General features: G+C 33.6%; 1 protein-coding gene across 1 annotated transcript in view; it reads left to right on the top strand.

Moving 5' to 3' along the window:
• LOC133188200 (mycocerosic acid synthase-like) overlaps positions 1 to 15,905 on the top strand; it is a 53,929-nt gene extending 38,024 nt beyond the window's left edge. The window contains exons 2-8 of the mRNA XM_061323580.1: positions 191 to 351; positions 1,282 to 1,485; positions 2,821 to 3,002; positions 4,088 to 4,262; positions 8,840 to 15,400; positions 15,497 to 15,649; positions 15,760 to 15,905. Coding sequence (XP_061179564.1) covers positions 191 to 351; positions 1,282 to 1,485; positions 2,821 to 3,002; positions 4,088 to 4,262; positions 8,840 to 15,400; positions 15,497 to 15,649; positions 15,760 to 15,905 — 7,582 coding nt within the window. The remainder of the gene's footprint in view (positions 1 to 190; positions 352 to 1,281; positions 1,486 to 2,820; positions 3,003 to 4,087; positions 4,263 to 8,839; positions 15,401 to 15,496; positions 15,650 to 15,759) is intronic.
• The last annotated feature ends 5,987 nt before the right edge of the window (positions 15,906 to 21,892 follow it).

Raw genomic sequence — 21,892 nt, forward strand, 5'->3', positions numbered from 1 at the left:
AGAAATTTATGAGATCGATCTTTGTTCGTTGACTTCTCCTTTATCATAGTCACATTTTATGGTGATACATGTAAATTTATCACAAATATACTTATTTGCTCCGGTTTTTTTTTTTTTTTTTTTTTTTTCATCTCAAGAACCTTTTACCCAATTTATTTTAATCATTTATGTCTTCGTTCCATGCTTTCAGAATCAGTGAATGGGATAACAGATTTTTTGGAATTGGGGAGAATGAAGCGAAGAAAATGGACCCCCAACAACAGATAGTTCTGGAATGTGTCTACAGAGCTATGGAAGATGGCGGATTTACAAAGTCAGACTTTAATCAATCAGACACAGGAGTGTATTTAGGTAAGCCTGAGTCATTCTTTTTTTATGTTTTCATATGTTCACCATGAAAAGTCATTCTAATTTAGATTAGAAACAGGAGATTTTGTTGCAGAAAGAAAGCTTTTTTCACTCTAGGGTAAAGAATTTTATCTATTTTATCTGGTTGGTACTTATACAGAAATGAACCTTAAAAGGACTTCTTATTTAGACAACAAATTTGAGTCTACGTTTAATCAGAATGCTCGTTTTGATAAATTGACTGACTTGAGCCTCGTTTAATTGAAGATTTTCTAGGTAAAAAAATAGAGAAGAAAAAATCCTGGATATCAACATGTATAGATGTAACATTTTAACACCTAACTCCTGGGAGGGCTTGACCTAAATTAGATAAGGTTCACGTTGGGATATTTGTATTCGCTATTACTTTGATTGATTTACACTAGCTGCCATTTAGAAGAACATGTTTAATGGTTGTTTAATAACCCTTGTCGTCATCATTTGAAAGGAATAAATTTCTGCACGATATTGGGATGAATTTTAATAACTATTTAGCGCGCAATTTTGGCCCCTGTCTTATTCAGTATTTTTTTCATCACTTCTAAGAGAAACCACCTTATGTCCCAAAATTGTTTAATTATAATATGTTTTGGAAAATATTTATACACAAAACTACACAAATAAATACAAATATAGAAAAAGAATCGCATGGGGTTTCTTTTTGCTAGATAAAATCAACATAAGATTGCAAATCATTTTAAAAATGTTGAAAATTTATCAGCCTTGCCTGCTCTTTAAGATTTTGACATGTCTATTTTATGATATAATTTTAGTCCCTGAAGAGATAATCATTTAAAAATGAAATTAAATATATCTATCTTACAACTTTGTAGTAATTCGCAGATAAGCTTCAGTCTTAGAACATCTTTCATTTTCTATTTTTTTCTCCTGTAGGTGTAATGAATGGCGAATATGAAGATGTAGCCGTACATGATTTGAAGCAAATGACCAATTACTCGGTGACTGGACTTAGTAGGAGCATCATATCAGCCAGAGTGGCCTACTTTTTAAACCTTCACGGTCCGGCAATTACTCTGGATACGGCTTGCTCTTCTTCCCTTGTTGCGATTCACACAGCGGAACAAGCCATCAAATCCGGTAACAAGTCATTTTCAGCATTTACATATATTTGTAAGACGTACCTTGTTGAATAAAGCTCTGATGACATATTTTATTTGATTATAGCTTTGATGAACATTGGCTAGATATGGCTTCCATACACATATGAAATAAAGCTTTGATATACTGTACAGCAGGAAATTAAATCGCGGAGTTAGTATTCGCTATTTTCGCGGAAATAAAATTTCCGTGAATTCAACATACAGTGAATAATTCTTCAAAAATTGATAAGGATAAGTTGAAATATTACCGATATCTGTGATTAGATTCGTTAACTCCATTTGTGTTTCCTTGCAAGCATAAAAGCAGTAATTAATATAACCGAGATATAGGCTGTCTTCCTAATTATGCGGGTGAACGGAATCAACTACTAACACGTAGTTGTTGATTTTTTTTTTAAAGCTTAATTGATAAAAACATCTATAACTGCCACCCATGCCAGTAGAGGTCCGATTTAATTATCTATAAAACATGTATTGCTAGATTTCGCCCGTCCCTATCACTCGGTCTTATTATCTTTAATCAAGGCACTTACGTAGTAAAGACAACACTGTTACACATTAATTCAATTTTATTAACAGTTCAACATTTTGATTATCGGTACTGATTTAGATTCAGAGGGATTTAAACATACTGCAGTAAATACTACTCTGTACGCTACTCAAAACATACTTATGAACGAACACCTGCCAAAGGTGTTCTTTTTTTTTTTATACATGAATGTTTTGGATACGACTTGAAATCACTTGAATAAATCACTCGAGTATAGACTCATATATATTTCAAAAATATTTAACAAAAAGAAAAAAAAAAGAAAGAAAACACGAGAAAGAAAGAAAATAATTATCTGAATGCTAATATTGTAAATCGTACAACATTTTGTCTTCTAATCGGGATCAGTATGGTGTTTCGTTTTCGGGTTCAGAATCGACATAAAACGTAAGGAAAATATTTGCAGTGCTGAAAATTTTTTTTGTATATTAATTTTTCCTTTCCGCGAATTCAAACGACCGCAAGTTGAACAAATCGCGATCTTTTCCGACCGCGATTTTAACCTGCTGTACAGTAAACAAATTTTGTTTTTAAAAAGCTTTGATAGATTTACATTGTATTCTTTTAACAAAAGCTTAAAATGGTAAATGCTTTGTTTAATTTTATCAAATGTGTAGGTTTGATATATTTAGATATGTTTAAAATAGTTTTGATAAGCAAAATTGTTATATTTATCCTTCATACACATCTATGTGTATTTTGTAAATATAGCTTTTGCTAGATTCATTTATTATCATAGTTCTGTTTTCTTTATTATTCAAGGAGAGGTAGAAATGGCTATATGTGGAGGAGTCAATATCCTATTAGGCCCAACAATGCCGATCGTATTGTCAAAAGCAAGAATGGCCTCAAAGACTGGAAAATGCCACACTTTTTCTAAGAATGCTGATGGATATACCAGAGGAGAGGGATGCGGGATCGTGATTCTGAAACGACTTGGTGATGTACGTAGTTCCTTAAAACAGGGTCCATTTTGGTATACATGGGATGATATGAAATCCGAGAATATTTTGAAGTAATTCCACTATGCTTTATGCAAGAATTTTCACGCATTTCAAGCTGGATATTATCCCCATAATTAAACAAAAATAGAAACTTTCCCTTATATTTCCGATTTATAATATTATTCTTTATTATCCTCATGCCTATTGTATCATGTTATACTTAGATGTATTATAGAAATGTACATCACCGAATTAACATTTTAGTCTTCTGACAAAACATTGACAAAATAAAATGATTTATTTTTTGCTTTTTATATACTATTATTTTGATTATTTGTCAGAGACACTGCGAATTATATTTTAAAGATATACTAAAATAACACCAAACCTGAATTGACTTTTCGAACGTCAAAAAGCTTGTTATTTGATTGGGATCGAGTCCTCAAACTTGGGTTTCATTCAAATAAATTATTCGGAAAAAAATACGTTTTTTAAAGCTAGGACATGTCATTAATAAATATATTCGTATTAATGAAGGTGTATGATTTGATAATTATTCAAGTGCATCATCAAAGCAGACATTACTATATATAGTTAATTAGTCATGTTCGTACTTTGAATCTCCAATGAGTAGATACCCATTAAATTTTGAGGGGTAAAAATGGATTTTGAATGTCTATAAAAAAAATATTCTGTTGAGATCTTATTACTGACGATAAATTTAAGGTTCTATTTGGAAAAAAACTCGCATCTTAAGTTTTTTTCTTTCTTTTAAGCAAGAAAAAAAAGTATTTTGAATAATATTCCAAAGTTTGAGTAAATATTTTTGGGAGGTTTCTTCTTTCCCAGTCGCACATACCTGAGAATCCCTATTTTTCTTTCCCAAAACTGCACAGGTCCTATTTAACGGAGATTTTTGGGGAAAAAAATGATAATTAATACTTTTCTTCTTACTGAGCCACTGTTGTTAAGGTGATGTCAGACATAAATGTAAAATGTCCTCAAAATATTTACTTGTCAAATAAAATATACATACACACCTTTATATTGCTATTGCTATTTATATTCCTTATTTAACCTTGCAGGCTATCCGTGACAACAACAAGATTTGGGCGATCATAGCCACCGCCTGTAACCAAGACGGACAGGAGAATTCCCCAATTACGGCACCCTCGGGTGTTCAACAGGTCAAACTCTTGGAGAGAATTTTCAAAAAAACAGCAATACATCCCAGCAGTATACAGTACATAGAAGCTCACGGTATTTCACAATTTTATAATGCTTGATTCTCTTACTTCTTCAAATACCATGACAATAAATATAAAGTTATAAACAAAATAGTCCAACTATCATGCACATCGCATATATAAATCACAGTTCTCATTATTTCTTCTTCAAGGTTCTGTGGGAAACATGGGCTTGCAAACAGACGCTTGTATTGAGGTTTCACTATTTGTGATCCTGCTCTTTATTTAGGTTGCTTAACCTTCAAACTTTTGAGGGTCCAAAGACGTAAATCTCCATTAATTTTCTTAATATGATTTTAATATATATTTGATTATCATGATAAATGGAAAAGTCACCTTTTTTTTTTTTTTTTTTTTTTTTTTTTTTTTTTAATTATTTATTTATTTATTTATTTTATTTATGTAAAGATGCCAGACATAAACAGAAGTATATGTCAGCATTAAAAAGTTCTCTTTTTGCAAACAGTATTATCAAAACCGCGAATACATGATTCAATAATTGATCCATTTAATAGTTACTTTATAAATGCGTATGATTGTAGATGTTCAGGAAAACCAGTTTGCAATAGATTTTTGTTTGTTTGTTTGTTTGTTTATTGTTTAACGTCCCTCTCGAGAATTTTTCACTCATATGGAGACGCCATCACTTGCCGATCGAGAGCTACAAATTTTGACCTATACTCGGCACTTAGGGCCATTGAGCAGTGAGGGAGAACTTTTTCGTGCCAGCACCTACTGCGACACGGGACCTCGGTTTATACGGTCTCATCCGAAGGACCGGTCTCCACGTCCCACAGTGGGATTCGAACCCGCGACGTAAGGAGTTTGCAATAGAAGAATAATTCTAAGAAATTCCTTGAGCGAGGAATCTATATATATATATATATATATATATATATATATATATATATATATATATATATATATATATATATATATATATATATATATATATATATCTCCATTCTTTTCAATTCATTACTACACTTTATTTTCTTATTACATCTGTTGAAAACCGTACCTCATCATTTGGCCACAAGTAAAATTAATGAAAGATTTTTCATAAACCAATAACTTCACAATTTAGGAGTAAGAGAGCTTCATGTTCCAAGTGAAATGTCGGTAGACCGAGAATTTCAACAGAATCCCTGAAAAAGATAATCAGAATATATGTTTTACGTTTACATGCTCCATTAAACTTTTTCACGACAACTGTGGTACTACTTTTTTGCAGGACAAAGTAATAAATTTCGTGACAGCAATTGTTTAGTTAAAGTCATTTACTTATCTGGGATCTAAATCTTTGCCAAACTCTATTGAGAGTAATACTGCAGTTATCCTGAAAGGGCTAACCCAATGTTGTATACGAGTTCTATGATACTACAAAATAAACAATTTGTCACAGGAATTTGACATAGACGAAAACAGTGATGCAGCTGATACCATTTTTGGCATTATTTAATTACACTGCTTGCTTGCTTGCTTTTAAGTCGCCCGCGTGGCGCATTGGTTAGAGCGTTTGCTAAATAGAGTTGCAAAGTAAGGAGTTAATCCTTGAGTCGTGGGTTCGAATCCCACTGCGGAAGACACCGTATAAACCGAGGTCCCGTGTCGCAGTAGATGCTGGCACGAAAAATATCCCTTACTGCTCAATGGCCCTAAGTGCCCAGTATAGGTCTAAGGTATAGGTATATAGCTATTGGACAAGAAAAACTATAATCGATAATAAATTAGGGGAAAGACACTCTAATAAAGTTAATTTGGACATAATTGAAGGCTCTTCGGACTGAGATCAATATGGTATACTTGTCAGTTTGTTAAATCTTGTAATTGCTTTAAGCAGTGCTTCAGTGCCCAGTATGTCCAACATTTCTTTGATCAATACACGAATCATTATAATGTCAGAAGAGTATTAAAAGCATTGTTGAGTGTGTAACTGCTTTCTGGATTAAATTCTATTTTTCAATAATAATGATTAATTAATAAATTGATAGTTCTGATGATGATGATGCTGATGATGACAATGCAGGATGAAATTTTTAACATCTTATCTGACAAATTTTTTATGATTTTGAAATTTAAAAAAATAGTGTGTTCCGGTTAAACATTATATACAGAATATAACTAACGTCATTTTGAGTTCCCTTGTGAATTGAGAAAATAGAACCAAAAGTATCAGTGTATATTTGATTCGATTAACCAGTTAATGGGTCGGATCTTGATGCAGTTAACCGATTGGCGATTTTGTATTCGATTATAATTGATAATATAATAATAATACAGGGAAAATATTTTAAATAATAGAATAAAGTATATGAATTTATAATATTAATACAGTACAACTCGGTTATAATGAAGTCACTGAGACCTTATAACCGAGGTTCTTTATATCACCATAAGAAACACTGAGAAAAGTTTTCTACGGATTCGGGAAAGATTTTTTACAATCTAGATTTCCATATAAGCGAGTTCTTTATAACCAAGTTTTACTATATATTATAAATACTATAAACAAATTAATATAAATTAATGATTGGTAATCTTATCTGTTCAATACGGCATATAATATACAAGGAATTCAGTTTTCAAATTAAACCTAGTGTGTTTCAAATGCATACATTGCATTAGTATTACATTTATTTTACAATTTATGCCCTATGCATGCTTTAGTTAAACAGTAAAATAAACAGTAAAACACGATTTCGGCAAATACATTTAAAAAGAAAATATCACACTTACATTTTACAGTACAGTTTTATGACCTTATGAATTTTACAAATTAAGTCGAGAAGGCCGGCTGCTCGATTAATTACCCTCAAATTACCCAACAGATCCACCCTAAAAGATGAAATATAAATTTTTTAGCAATAAAATTTTAATTCGTAAAGAAAAATACATTTTCGAACTAAAACATTTAATGTAATTTCCTATATTTTTTACACAGAAATTTGCTTTTCTAGTAAGTTTAAACAATTTAAAAATATTCTTGAGCACACAGCCCTATTAAACGAGGTTGAATCCTGATATTTTAAGTATCTACACACAAAGCTTAATTAAAAATCAAAACAAAAAAACGGGGTTCAATATGATTCTTTTGGTGCTACGGTACATTTAATATGACAATATGATGATAGAATTCATAAAAATTGATTTAATAGATATTTCAGAACCAACATAAAACATTTCACTGCACAAAATATCTCTGTGTGCAACCAGCATGGAAAAATAGGAATCTCAACTTAACAGAACTGAAAATACTTCAAAAGAGAAAAATTAGCCATTTTCTTCTAAAAAAGCTTCCGCCACAAAATATAGTTCCTGGCTTAATCCTATTTGTATGGAATTTAATAGCGGTTTTTTTCACTGAATATAGTCTAATTTGCACTGTAGAATCCAAATTGAATGTAAGAACTTAAATATGATGCAGAATTTTAGAATAAAGGTCGACAAAAATCTGCTCAAAAATCTGTTCAGGATCGAACCTCCTTAAAATTGATCCAAGTTTATTCGCAATAGGGTGAATTCACCATGCGATATCGCTACCGACCAAATATTATCAAAATGGAACTTTACACGTAGTATTTGGTTAAAATATAAACTTTTGACACAATCGTGCCCCACTTATTGAGAAAATATCATTAAAAACCGATTTTTTCAAAATAAGTCAGAATTCACCATGGGTCGGACAATATTCACCATGCATCGGACATACGATATTTAAACCAGAAAAATATCATACCTTGATCTTTGTGTTTTAAAATTAGTGAAATCGAAACATTTTTATCTTATATTTGAAAATTAACCTTCTAATTAAATTTGAATGACTATTTCGAACCACAAATGTGAAGAGATTTTAAATGCATCACATTGCCTTAGAAAGGCTTTAATGCTAGTAATATGGCAACTCGCGCCTTTGTCGCGTGGGTTATCATCATCTAGTTTAAAGAAATAAATAGAGTCCACTTCTAGTCGCCATATATCGATAATTTGTATTTTCACTGAAATTTTAGTGTTTCTATTTTACATTTCCGTAAAAAACAGCTGTCATTTGGGTTTTATATGAAAATGGAAGTGATTACCCATGCATCGGAAAGTGTCCGATGCATGGTGAATTTGTGTCCGATGTACGGTGAAATAAACATACTAGTTAAAAACAACTCTAAAAAATATTATACAAACATTGAAGTAAAATTTTTGAAAAAAAAATCTGTAAAATTATCAATCATTTATAAATTTAACCTACCCTTTGACGTCTATTTAAAAGAACGACAACTCTAAAAATTGCAAAATCGTAAAATTCTGGGTACTCCCCTTTGATGATGCAAAATAATTAATGTAATTTCAAGGCCATTCTTGTGGTATTTTTATCACAACATGAAAATAAAAATCGGCATCATTAAAAAGTTTAAATCTTCACCTTTAAGACAGAAACAAGTAAAAACACGGGGAGACTGGGGTTCAATGAAAGTTTATTGCTTAAAGTTGTCCGAAGCAAGGTATGTATCCGATGCATTGTTAACTCACCCTAACCGTGTTTTATTGTAGATCTACGGGAATAGTCCTTTAATTAGCCCTGATGTTTAATTGCAGGCACTGGTACTCCTGTCGGTGATCCAATAGAGGTCAATGCTTTGGGAGATTTCTTTAGTTCCAATTTTAATGGCCACAACATCAGAATTGGATCCGTGAAAACTAATATAGGGCATCTTGAATCGGCTGCAGGTGTTGCGGGACTCATCAAAGTCCTCTTAATGATGAAACATGGTCAATTTGTGCCATCTTTGAATGCAGAAGAATTAAACGAAAACATTCCGTTTGAAAAATACAGATTTGTAGTTGGCAAAGACAATGCAGAATGGAAAAAAGATCTCCAAGGCTGTAGATTAGCATCTATCAATTGTTTTGGTTTCGGTGGCACCAATTCACATGCAATAGTATACCAAATAGAAAATCTTAGTTTACTTCGTAAAACAAACAAAGACTCTAACAAAGATGTCTTATTTCCCAATCATAGAGTAGTTGTGGTTTCTGCAGTTACACGAAAATCATTGAAAGAAATAGTCCAAGACCTAAGGCAAAATCTCAATGAAAAGTTAGAGGATATATCGTATACATCTGTTCTTCGTAGGGAGCATTTCAAATATCGTGAATTGATAGTTGCAAATTCAATAAGCAATCTAAATGATCAGTTGAAATACGTTGCAATAAATGATGACCAAACTGTTTCTAAAACGTTTTCTAAGTCACAAAATATAGTATTTGTCTTCTGTGGTGTGGGGACAACATGGACAGGTATGTGTGCAGAAATGATCGCAAAAAATCCTGTGTTCAGAAAATGTGTCATTGAAATCGACACGTACTTAGAAAAGCTAAATGCAAACATGTCCATATATAAAACTATTCAAAACAGCGATGAAATTTATGACAATCCAATGAAAACACACGTAGCAATTTTTACTATACAAATTGCTCTCGCTGCATCTTGGAGACACATAGGTATAAGTCCTTCCGCAGTTGTCGGGCAATCCGTAGGTGAAGTGGCTGCAGCCTACGAGTGTGGTTCACTTTCACTTGAAGATGCTGTTACAGTTATTTATCACAGGTCACTTGCATTAACAACTTGTCAAAGTGGTGCTATGATGGTCATTCGAAATTGTCCAACTGCGGAGGTAAACCAAGCATGTACAGAACTTTCTAGAGATAGTAGAAATAAAGTCAATATTGCCGTTTACAACAGCGGAGAGTCGAGCACAGTATCTGGAGATAAAGAAGCGCTTGAAAGATTAAAGACACGTTTGCCAAATGATGCTTTATTCATTCCTCTGAATGCTCCATGTGCATACCACAGCCATCACACAAAACAGGCCAGTGAACGCCTCTTCGAAATACTGCAAAGACTTCGACCAAACACACCGCGAGTTCGAATCTTTTCAACGGTAGAAGGAAAGGAAATTCAGAATGACTTTGCTACAGCAAAGTATTGGGCATCCAATGTTTTACAACCCGTGCTCTTTATGCAAGGGATGAAGTCAGTCAAGAATGAATTGAAAGACGTTATCTTTTTAGAGATAGGACCCCGGCCTGTATTCCAGGCACACGTTTCAAATGTTTTTCCTGATGACGATGTTACAGTCCTTCCCTCTGTTCAGAAAAATAACGATACCAAAACATTTTTTAATTCACTGAATGCATTGTTTGGAAAAGGTGTTACACCGTTGTGGGAAAATGTAACTGAAATGGATGGGTGTCTCTGCACATTTCCACGGTATATATTCAACAGGCTAGATTTCAGTCTGAACTCGGACATGATCAATCGACTGACACAGGAAAACAGTTTGGAAGGACATTCTGGTCGAATGATTAGGTTTATACCAGGAAGCAACGGGAAATTTAATATCTACATTTCAAGGTCAAACACACCATTTGTATATGAGCATGTGGTAGAAAACAGAATAATTGTACCAGGGGCATTATATGGCGAGACTGCACTTGAAATAGGGAGAATTTTGTTGACTGGGAATGTAAAAGATCTTGAAATTTCATGGAAAATAAAGAGGCCTTTGGAAATTGCCATGAACGAGCAAAAGTCTCTTCACATCGACACTGATTTAGTTTCACCACAGAGAGTTGACTTTAAGGTCCGGGAATCACAAAGTCCCTGGATATTAGCTGAGGGAAAGGTGATGCATGTGGAACAAGTACATTCTGTAACACTTGATGTGGCTGGTGTCGGAACAAGACTTGCAAAAAATTCCAGTAATGATATCTACAAGTTCCTTAATTCATTGGGTTTCAAACATGGTCCATCTTTCCGAATAATATCTGAGTTTCAGACATCAAAAAATGAATGCCTTGCAGAAATTGTTTTAACAAAAAATGTCCAAATGGATATACCAAGAGCCTGTTTTCATCCTGTCCTCATTGATGGAATGTTTCAGTCTTGTATAAATCCAAACTTGCAATCAGGTTTTTATCACAAATCCCGTATTCTTCCCACTGAGGTTAAGAAATTTAGAGTAAAACAAGCACCAACATCGAAGATGTCTTGTTTTTCAAGATTGGTGCTGACTGATAATTCAAAACTAGTGTCAAATGCAATACTTGTGCGAGAGAATGGACTAGTTGTAGCAGAGATGGAAGGATTTGAAATGAAGATAATTTCTGACGAAGTTGATATTCATAGGCTTTTCTATGAAGAAAAATGGCAGGAAATCACTCTCCCTACAAATAACTTTTCATTCAGTAATCCAAGTTTGGTGTTTTCGTGGAATACGAAAGCGATAGTTGAAGCTAGGGAGACTCTTTGTAGAACTTGCTCAAATTTAGATATTGTCAGTCTTACATGCGACGCAGAAAGCGAAAATTTCTTTTCATCATTGAAAGAAAAGAGAGATGTTGATTTATACTTTGTTCCTGGTTTTTCAAAAGCTGAAAACGATGCTAATGGGAATCACGTATTAGAAGTTGTGAAAAAGTCATCCCACATTCTTTTGAAGGTACTTCAAGAAATAGATATGCAAAGCATGAGTTTATGTGTTATTACAGAATGGACACAGGGTGGTGAAGAGAGGGAAATCTATGGAATTTTTGGATCAGAACTCTGGGGAATCAGTCGATCATTTCAAAAGGAACACCCTGAATTTAAGCTCATAATGATAGATCTCCATGGAAACTTGAACGACCTCCAAAATTCATTTCTGACAGTAATCAATGCTGTGAAAAATGACAAGCAAAATGAACTACCTCGAGAATACATCATATCAGCAACGGGAGTGCTTTCAAAAGAGATTCAAAATATGCCATTGAATTATTTTGACAATACTGTCAAAACAATTGAACCCTCAACGGAAAACGCGTTTTCTGTGCGGAAAAGGTCAGAGTTAGACAATAACACTTTATTTCTAGTTCCAAGCTTAGAATCTTCAAACACTGACAAGGAAAATTGCAATGTTTCGATCCAGGAAGCATTGTTGTGTTCCAAAAACGAGTTATTTCTGCAACAAAAAACAATACCGATCACAAATTATTGGGGTAAAAGTTTTGATATCGGTACTGCTGTAGTAGCATGTGAGTTTATAGGACATTTAACAAAAAATGGGATACAAGTTGTCGGATGTTGTCTTATCAATGTAGCCAGCACTATTAAAGTAAACAGGCTTTGTATATGTGAACTATCAGAGGTACCGTTTTACAGGACAGGAATGTTTTTAAACACTGTTGTTGCAATGTGTTTGGCTGGCAAAATCGACAAAAAGAATCATGTCTTCATACTATATGACAAGCAATGCAAGGATATCACAGACATTCTGAAAGCATTGCTACAAAAGAAACATTGTATAGTATTAACAGAAGTATTTGACGCTTCAAAGGACAGTCAAGACCCAACAGCATCAAACCTAATCGTGCTCTCAAAACAGGTGGTGTGTTCCTTCGACGTTATTGTGAAGTGGTTTCCAAAGCTTCAACAATTACTCAGTATAAAGGGTTTTTTGCCATTGTCTACAACATCAAACAATCCAATAAATTACCCAAGCAGAAAATCGTGCTTGATCGATGTTTTTGAAATATGTGAGCCAACAAACATGCAAAAACAATTTATACAGGCAAAACGTATCCTGCTTGAAAATAGAGATATTGTTTCGCGGATGTCCCCACAAAGTTCAGATTGCATTTTGAACCTATCGTCAATGAAAGGATCTACGAAAATAGAAGTTCCAAATGAATTGTTAGTAAGGAAAGACTCCGCATACATTGTTATAGGTGGACTGTCGGGTCTAGGTTGGGAAGTAACGAAATTTTTGGCCGCTCGTGGTGCAAAAGTGGTCATAAGTTTATCAAGACGCACTCCATCTGATGTAGAGAATCGGCGCATAGAAAACACCAAGAATATCCGAAATTCAGTCATCCTGCATGACAAAGTAGATATAACTCAAAGAAAAGACTTAGAGCACGTCTTTTCCAAACTTGCACGTCAGCTTGAAGATACCAAAATTCGTGGAGTTTTTCACGGCGCAGGGGTTCTGCGGGATCAACCCATTAGCAAGATGACAAATGAAACATTTGATATTCCTTTGATACCGAAAATATTAGGTACGTGGAATTTGCATCTCGTGACAAAAGACATGGATCTGGATTACTTTGTCATGCATTCAAGTATTGTGTCTCTTTTTGGCAATAAAAGCCAAGCCAACTATGCTGCAGGAAATGCGTTTATGGATGCATTTGCTTATTACAGACGTTCGACTGGAAAGGCAGCACAGGTGATAAACTGGGGATTACTTGCAGTCGGAATGGGAGCAGATCAAAATATTCAGTCAGTGAATGCTATGAATGGTTTTTATGCTTTACCAAAACATAAAATAATTTTTGCATTGAATCACGCATTGGTTTCAAACAGAGTACAATTTGCTTTTGCCGACATCAATATGTCTTTATCGTCTGAAGGTTTGGCGAAAGAGGGAAAAGAATTTAAACAAAATAACAAGCAGACAACGATTCCAGATTTAAACCTTGTTAATAAAGAATCATCCCAAAGTAAAGAAGAGTTGCTTCAATCTTGGGTTGATTTTGTCAAATTGTCTGCTTCTTTGGTTTTGTCCGTTGACCATTCAGAAATAAAGGATTCGTCAATTCTTCTAGATTTTGGTTTGGATTCACAGAAAGCAATAGAGCTCATCAATTATTTATTTGAATCTAGTCATATTCGGCTACCTGTCGTTTATTTAATGTCAGGAAAAAACACAGTAGTTGAAATAGCTGAATATTTCCTTTCCAGAATGTCAAAAGTAGACGTAACAAAAGATGATGATTACATATACGAAAGTTTGTCATATCTGGAGCAACATTATCTAGAATTACAAGAAAACGATCCAGATAATCCGCATTTATTAATTACAGTAGACTTCACTGTGTTTTGGGAATTGAATTGCGTAGAAACATGGAAGATTTCTCTCCTTAATCTGATTGCATTCAATCCAGAATGCAGAACAATACTTCAAGAGACTGAGCCTGGTATGAAGCGTGGTAACAAAAGAAAGTGCATCATAGATATTGAAGATGTTTGCTTCAATTTTATCACAGTTTCTTCAAAGTCCGAATTGGAAAAGGTGTCGAGCGGCATATCAAAGTTTGATCCATACGAAGATATTCCCATAAAAGCTATCTTTTGGAAGTCTTCAGGATTCGGTGTTCTCAGAATTTTGTTGAACCACAGCAACTTCGATAACGGATGTGTTAGGGTTATCGCAAAAGATCTGGAATATATTACCACACAAAACCTATTCCATCGACGTTTTTCAGAAGTAATTGTGCGTCAGCCAATAGACTCAGCTTTGTTGATGGAAAAGCATTTGAATGAACGAATAGACGAACTAAGGACTTACTGGAACCAGGAGCTTTCAAAATGCAGAGAACCACAAAGTTTTCGACTGATTGAAAAAGTAGAAGATGAAAGAGGTTCAAATATAAGTGAAGTGATCAGGAAACACTTTGAAGTCAATCAATTACAAAAACTGGAAGAGGTGGCAACAAGACATCAAATTACTCTATTTTCGCTATTTTGTACCGCTTTTCAACTATCGCTTCAAAAGCAATTGAACTGTCAAAGACCATGTGTAATCACCGCGGTGGATACTAGATTACATTTCCCAGAATTTCTTGAACGACCAACTCTGTGCGTTAATTACATTCCCATCGTTTCACCAGATCTGTCAAACCCAAAGTCCACGTTGCATGATATTCTGAACGAAAATAAAACTGTTATTGCTGAAGGAGTGTCCAGAAGTCTTTTTCCTTTCAAACTCTTGAAGGAATTGCCCAATTTTAAAGAAGAATTACACACAGTCCACTCGATAATAATGGAAGACTTGACAATTTGGAAAGCTTTCAACATTTCGCATATTAAGTTGTCGAATTTCAGTGTGGAGCAAGATTCATCATATGAAACAAATCTGAGTGTTATCATTCAGCCAGACAGGTCTCTGGAGCTTAGAATGAGGTATTCCGTGGAAACAGTTGGGAGATATTATGCAGAAAACATTCTTGAAAATATTGAGATGATCCTAGGATATATTGTGTCAGATTTTAACTTTTGCATCAACACTTGGCGTTCCTTTTGCAAAATGGAGCAGAAAATAGAAAGTTCAACATATGGTACGTTTCTCCATGAATTTATGGTGACATTTCTATGATTATCAACTTATTAAAATGTCTTTAACATTAAGAGTCATGATGGACGTTTATTTTCAGAACATTTCTTCCTGTACGACAGAAAGGGAAAAGCAACGGAAAAGAAAATAGAGATAAGACAACATCCTACTTTCACATTGGAGTGGGGTAAACGCCGAAAAAGAAAAGTCTGCATTTCAGAGATAAAGTTTATCAGGGGCTTCAACACTGAAGGTACTATAGTATTTCCTTTTATGAAACTAATATGCTTTGATAGATTTCTGCATTAATGCATACAATACTTGAATTCAAACCATCGATCCAGTTAACTGTTCATTTTGTAGATTTCTATGGAATATTTCTTAAGACCTCGGATTCAGGACTCCGTTTTGCAGTTAAAGATCGAAGAACTCGTGACGCCTGGATTGCTGTTCTCAGGAGGAAAAAGTCCGAATACTGTGAAGAACCATTCGAGTGCACTAAACTGTGAAAAAATATTATTGCAAAGTTGTCTTAAGGACAAACAAGAAAAACTATATATACATGTATATACTAGTATATGTAATTTACATGTACCCATGGACTTGAGTTACTCAAAATTAATGTTTAAACTACTATGGCCGACAGCGGCCGCAACTTTTGATAGAGAATATTGTCATTTTGTAAAGCGTTTTTGTCAATTTTCGTTGACAAATTACAACTAAACTGGTAATGTTATATTATGCATGTACAATTAATAAACTGACAATTTCCACCGGAGAAAATCATTAAAATTTCTTCATGTGATATGAAATGAAGATACGTAAAACTGGTTACTCGAAAGTGATAAGCTTAAGGTTCTAGCAGAATTGCAAAATCGAGGTAGTTCTAGATTAGTATTGTCTTCTAGATATACTTTCTCGAGAGACTGTAGTAATTTAATTCATAAAATTCATTGTTGGTGTACGTGTTGGTCACATCATAGATCACTTCCAGGAAGAATTTTTTTGGGTGTATTAGAAATTTGATTTTTGTTTATAATCAGAAGTGTCTTTGATGTATGAATTTTGATTATTTAACAATGCGCACAAAATAATTCATCATAGTAGTGACCTACAGGTATGTTTTCCTTCGTCGTGCCACATTGAAAAATAATTGGCCAACCAGGTGGAAGGCTGGAGGCTGCGTTGGCCTTTCAAAAGTGTTTCAAGCACTTGATTATTAATTTAATATACATGTATTTAGAGAGCAAATATAGTCCCCATTTAGGTTCTCATTTTATTCTTGCTTTAAAAGTGTAGTGTTTTTGATACATTCCAAAAACTTTAGACAAGATGCTCTCATGTAGAGCTACACATATAATCCTGTTTTTCTACCTCTACATAAAAGGTAGAATCGAGCTGTCTCATGCACTCTGAGATCCTAGTAAATTGATGTATATCCTTTACAACAAATGTATTATTTTTATACGCTTTTTTAATTACAATCCCAAGATTATTTTTTAATTATACAACAAAAAAGAAAGGTTTCAAAATGACAATTTTACGTCTAGCATCTAGGATTATCTCATGCAGGCAAACTAAGAGTGAAAATCATTAAAATGCTCCTTATCTCTACCAAGTCCCCTGTTTTATGTTTCTTAATTTCATGCCACACGAAAGAATTTTAATGTTTTTCGCTGTTGAAAATTGTCAGTGTAAAAATTGTACATGTACATATAGCATTACCAGTTTAGTTGTAATTTGTCAACGAAAATTGACAAAAACGCTGTACAAAATGACAATATTCTTAATCGGAAAGTGGCGGCCGATGTCGGCCATCGTATTAAACTTATTTCGAATATACTAGTACATGGAAAATGGCTTAGCACTATTGAACTAATGTCAAATCTAACACTTTTCAATAGACATGTACCATTATTGACGTAATATAAAGGAAAGCCTTCTGTTATTTTTTGTTTGTTAATTTTACGGTTATTTGCTGAAAAAAAAAATTAGATATCTTAAATTTCAACTTCAATCAAACATACATTCGGGTAATTAAATGTAAATTACGGAAATCTTTTATTCATATGGACTAGTATGTAAAGGTTCTAACCGGATAAAAAACAATCTTAAGCTTATATATTTACATTTCCTGATGTCTTTCCTTATATGACAATATTAATTAAATTGACATTCAATTTTCAATGACATGCAGTTGGTCACGTGATCGGACTTTCTTGTGTATGGAAAGCAAACTGCTTGAGCCATTTGGAAAGTTCCGACTGTGACGTCAAATAACGTCGTAGGTACGTTATGTTACATTTCCATAACAAAGTCTTAAAATATTGCCTATCTTTCCTTGTAACACGAATAAAAGTAAAATATAAATATAAGAAATAAAATATCATTTTTTAGAGTTTCATTGGGATATGACATGAAGTCGGTACGTGGTCAAATCAACTATAACGCCCTTCGGGCGTTATGGAATTTGATCACGTGCCGACTTCATGTCATATCCCAATGAAACTCTAAAAATGATATCTTAATTAATATAGAATTTTTTGTATTATTTTCATTTTTTACCTTAATAATTTAATATCACTGATTATTTCTATTTTTATCATTTTTTTGTACTACACGTATGTGTTTGCGGTTTAAGTGCAGAGTAATGCAGTAGATTAATTGGTTCAATTGTAAAGAAGGTCAACATGACATGTATTCCTTTTGTATATAAACTGTAATACATAGATCAGGCACGGTAACCATAAAGTTAACACATTCAATCATTCGGACATATAAGATATTTCGTATCAAACGAATATAGCCGGCCGAGGCATAAAGAATTAGATATGTCAGTTGAGATTTTAATTAATTTACTCATAAAACAATGGTCGCGTGTTGTCCGAATGAATCCTTATCACATGGGTGCTGGAAAGGTCGACAAGTTGTGAAAATGTCATGGAAACCGGTTCTGGGGTATAAAACGGCAGTGCGCGCCCTGACAACCTCAGTTGCGGTTTCTTGTTAATAAAATATCTGAACTTTTTATACAACTTGTCTTCCTTTAAGGTACGTATGTTTTATTGTATAAATATATATCTAAGTATATTCATCATTTTAGAATCGGTGTAATGCTAATAAATTGTTTACTTGAAACTGCTTTGTAAAATTATTATGAAACAGAATTCTGTAAAAAAGAGAAAAAGGATAAATGTTCATTATTGTTACTTATTAATATTTTTATTTTCAGAATGTTTTGTTAAATTATTACTTTGATTTTTATTTGAGTTGCGGTTTCTTGTTAATAAAATATCTGAACTTTTTATACAACTTGTCTTCCTTTAAGGCCAGCATACAGAGGCTGAACACAAGTTGCTCATATTTGGACTCTCACTAGCTGAGCGAGGACAATATAAATCAAACACAGCAATTAAAACTATAACATATTTCTTAAATCAAGCTCAAAAGTCTATTTTTTCATATGATATTTAATCTGTTTTTTTTTTTAAATTTAGACTTAAGAATTACAGCATTGATCGAGGTCAATGTAGCACCAACCATATAGACAGTGTGGGTGAATTTATATAATGTTGAAAACACAAAACTTCAGGATACTTCACCATTTACTTTTGTTCAAATGGGGAAAAAATATGCATATTACATTATCTTTCTATTTCCCCTGATACATTTTCGATATGTGTAATAGCAATATTTGTACTGATCTCCTCAGAAATAAAATTTTCAGAAATATTAAAGAAATTACGAAAATATATAAAAAATATTTCATCAGCAATAGTTTTTTTTCCATAAACATGTCGACTTATATTTGTTCCTATCAAACTTAAACATTTCTAAGTTCTCTAGTTCTTTATTCAGATAAGTGCCATATTATTTGTAAATGTCATTTTCTCACAGTTGGTCATTTGGAGTTATTATTTTTCTATATTGTATTTTCCCATTTAATCTACATTGCACCAATTCTTATGTTGTTTCTTTCTTTTTTAAATCAAAATCCATTCAAAACTTTTCTCACAAATTCCATGATGATTTGATGTGCAATGTTTGTTGCTCTTATAGCTCTTAAATACATGTAACTTAATAAAGTTCTATGCATTACTTAACGTTTTCTTAATGTTATAACAGAAAGGATCGATTCTAGAGATGATAATGCAGATGATAACTACATGTATACTAGTATATGTTTTTCCTCCAAGGGACCGCAGTATCACAAGACTTGTGATTGCTGAAAAGAAAAATGCTAACATGAGCATGTTTAGATAGGAAGAGCTCTAATGTGCCATAGAAAATATTCAATTTCATTCTAATTTTAAAATAGAGGCCCTGTCAAGCTATTTGAGAACATTATTACCATTGGTTTGTTTTAGTAAATCATTTTGCAATGGCAGGAGAGTTGAAATAAAGACAAATATATTTGGATTGTTTTACGACATACCTTTTTAGCTAGCCTGAGCCCAAAAATTACTAAAGTTGTCAATGTCAATTTTATTCAACTAAAACATTTTTTAAGAACTTTATAAATATTAAAGTTTTTTAGGGTTCTATTTATCTTAAGACACTCATTTTGTGTCTCTGATTTAACATCTGATTTAACATACCGTCCGGTAAATACTGTTGACGTTAATACAGCATGCGGTTTCATTTTTGTGACTTACATGTGAGTAACCATCATTCCCCCAAAATTACGAATAAATATTCGTTCATTCATTCATTCATTCATTCTTTTTTTCCTCCTATTGGAGATTCATTAATTATACAAAAATACACATTCAACGAAAGTTACTTCACATAGGTGCTATTATGTACTTTAGTGCAAAAGTCAACAAAAGGATGAACTTAATCCGGAAAATATTCGCATGTAAGTTTGCAACAGAGTTACAGCACAGAGGCTACAACTGCTACAACTGTACGGTCCATTCAAGGGAACATGGTTGTCTTTCTGTATTACGCCGCTGCCACATCTCTTATAAAACGAAAATTAAGAAGATGGAGTTCGGACGTATCATAGTCCGAGAGTGAGGTAGTTAGACATCTAGCACCAAGAAGAAACAAGTATAATTCACTTTCTGACAGTCCTGATAGCTCGGCGCCTAGTGAGATGTCGTAGTCCTCAATCACAGTTTCCCACCAGGCATCGCGATACAGAGATGTTTCCGGGCAGACTGTAGTAATGTGCTCGAACACGTTCGTGAAAGATTTTGCACAGATGCAGCACGATTCCGGCGGTGTGTCTAGGAGGGTCCATAGTTTTACAATAAATTTACATAGTACAATTTCATGAATATTACTGGGGATGACCCACAGGTGCTTAGGTGGTTTGCATGCACAGAGGATGTTAAATTGAGCAAAGTCAGGATCGGCAAGCATTCGGTTGCGCCTAGAGGCAGAGTGAAACGAGATGACGGAGGATTTCACTGATGTCTTCCACTGAGACTTGTTGGAAAGAATCCACTTTCGAGATAATCGGTTAACACGTGGTATAAATTGTATTTTAACAGTATGGGAATGATGTCTTGAATAAACCCATAATGCTTAGTACTGACATTGAACAAATAGGAGGAAAGACGGATGATGAATATACGCTTTGTAAGGTAAGTTGTGTTGAGTTCACAGAGACAGCCAAAGAATTGCATTTTCTTAATGTCGAACTCTGCTGTAATTGGTAGGAGACTTAGAAGGCTTTCGCACATGTTCACCACGAAGAGATAGAATTTAAGCAATCGATAGAAATTGGCTTCCATGAGATAGAAACCTAAAATAGATACCTAAATCCTAAATAATCCAAAAACCCTTAAAAAAATTCTAAATGAATACCTACATTGAAGAGAGTTCGAATCATTTTTCTTTTCATATGTACATGTATATCTAAAAAATTATTTAAAAACAAACAAACAAACAAACAAACAAAACAAAAACAAAAAACTGAATAATAAATTTTTTATCAAGAAAAAATTCGGTAAAATAAAGGAATTAAATGTGTAAAAGATGACACTAACAACACAATTATTTGAAAAAATATAACTTTTCTATGAACCAGTCTTTTGAAATTAAGAAATATCTTGTCTCGATTAGAGAGGGGGGTCGTCGCCTTGTAGGCCTCCGTTCTTTTCATATGTTTGAATCACGAATCCAAATTCGCGAAACTTGTAAAACGCTGTATGTAGGCTGGAGATGAAACTTCATTTTGTGTGACTTTGTTTCATAACAATCAAAATGACAGAAATTTTCAGGAGGGGTGGGGGGGGGGGGGTGGGGGGAGGTCATGCACGTCTTCGCAATCACCTAAAAAGATGACATAGATTCATGGTTTATAATAGGGTTCAAATCCTGGTCTGGCAGTCTGTCCATTTTGCTAAATCTTCCAGCTTGTTGCGTTTACCAGTTTTCTGTTTACTTCTGAATGCTAGAAATGTGCACTGGCAAATCAACTCACTTACAGTCGGATCAAAAAATCTGTAAAAGGGGAGCTCGAGGGGCCACATGAAAAGGGGAGGGG

The sequence above is a fragment of the Saccostrea echinata genome, unplaced genomic scaffold (assembly GCF_033153115.1).
Source record: "Saccostrea echinata isolate AGI-Se365-2 ecotype Australia unplaced genomic scaffold, CSIRO_AGI_Sech_v1 ptg000016l, whole genome shotgun sequence".
NCBI classification, from domain to species: Eukaryota; Metazoa; Mollusca; class Bivalvia; order Ostreida; family Ostreidae; genus Saccostrea; species Saccostrea echinata.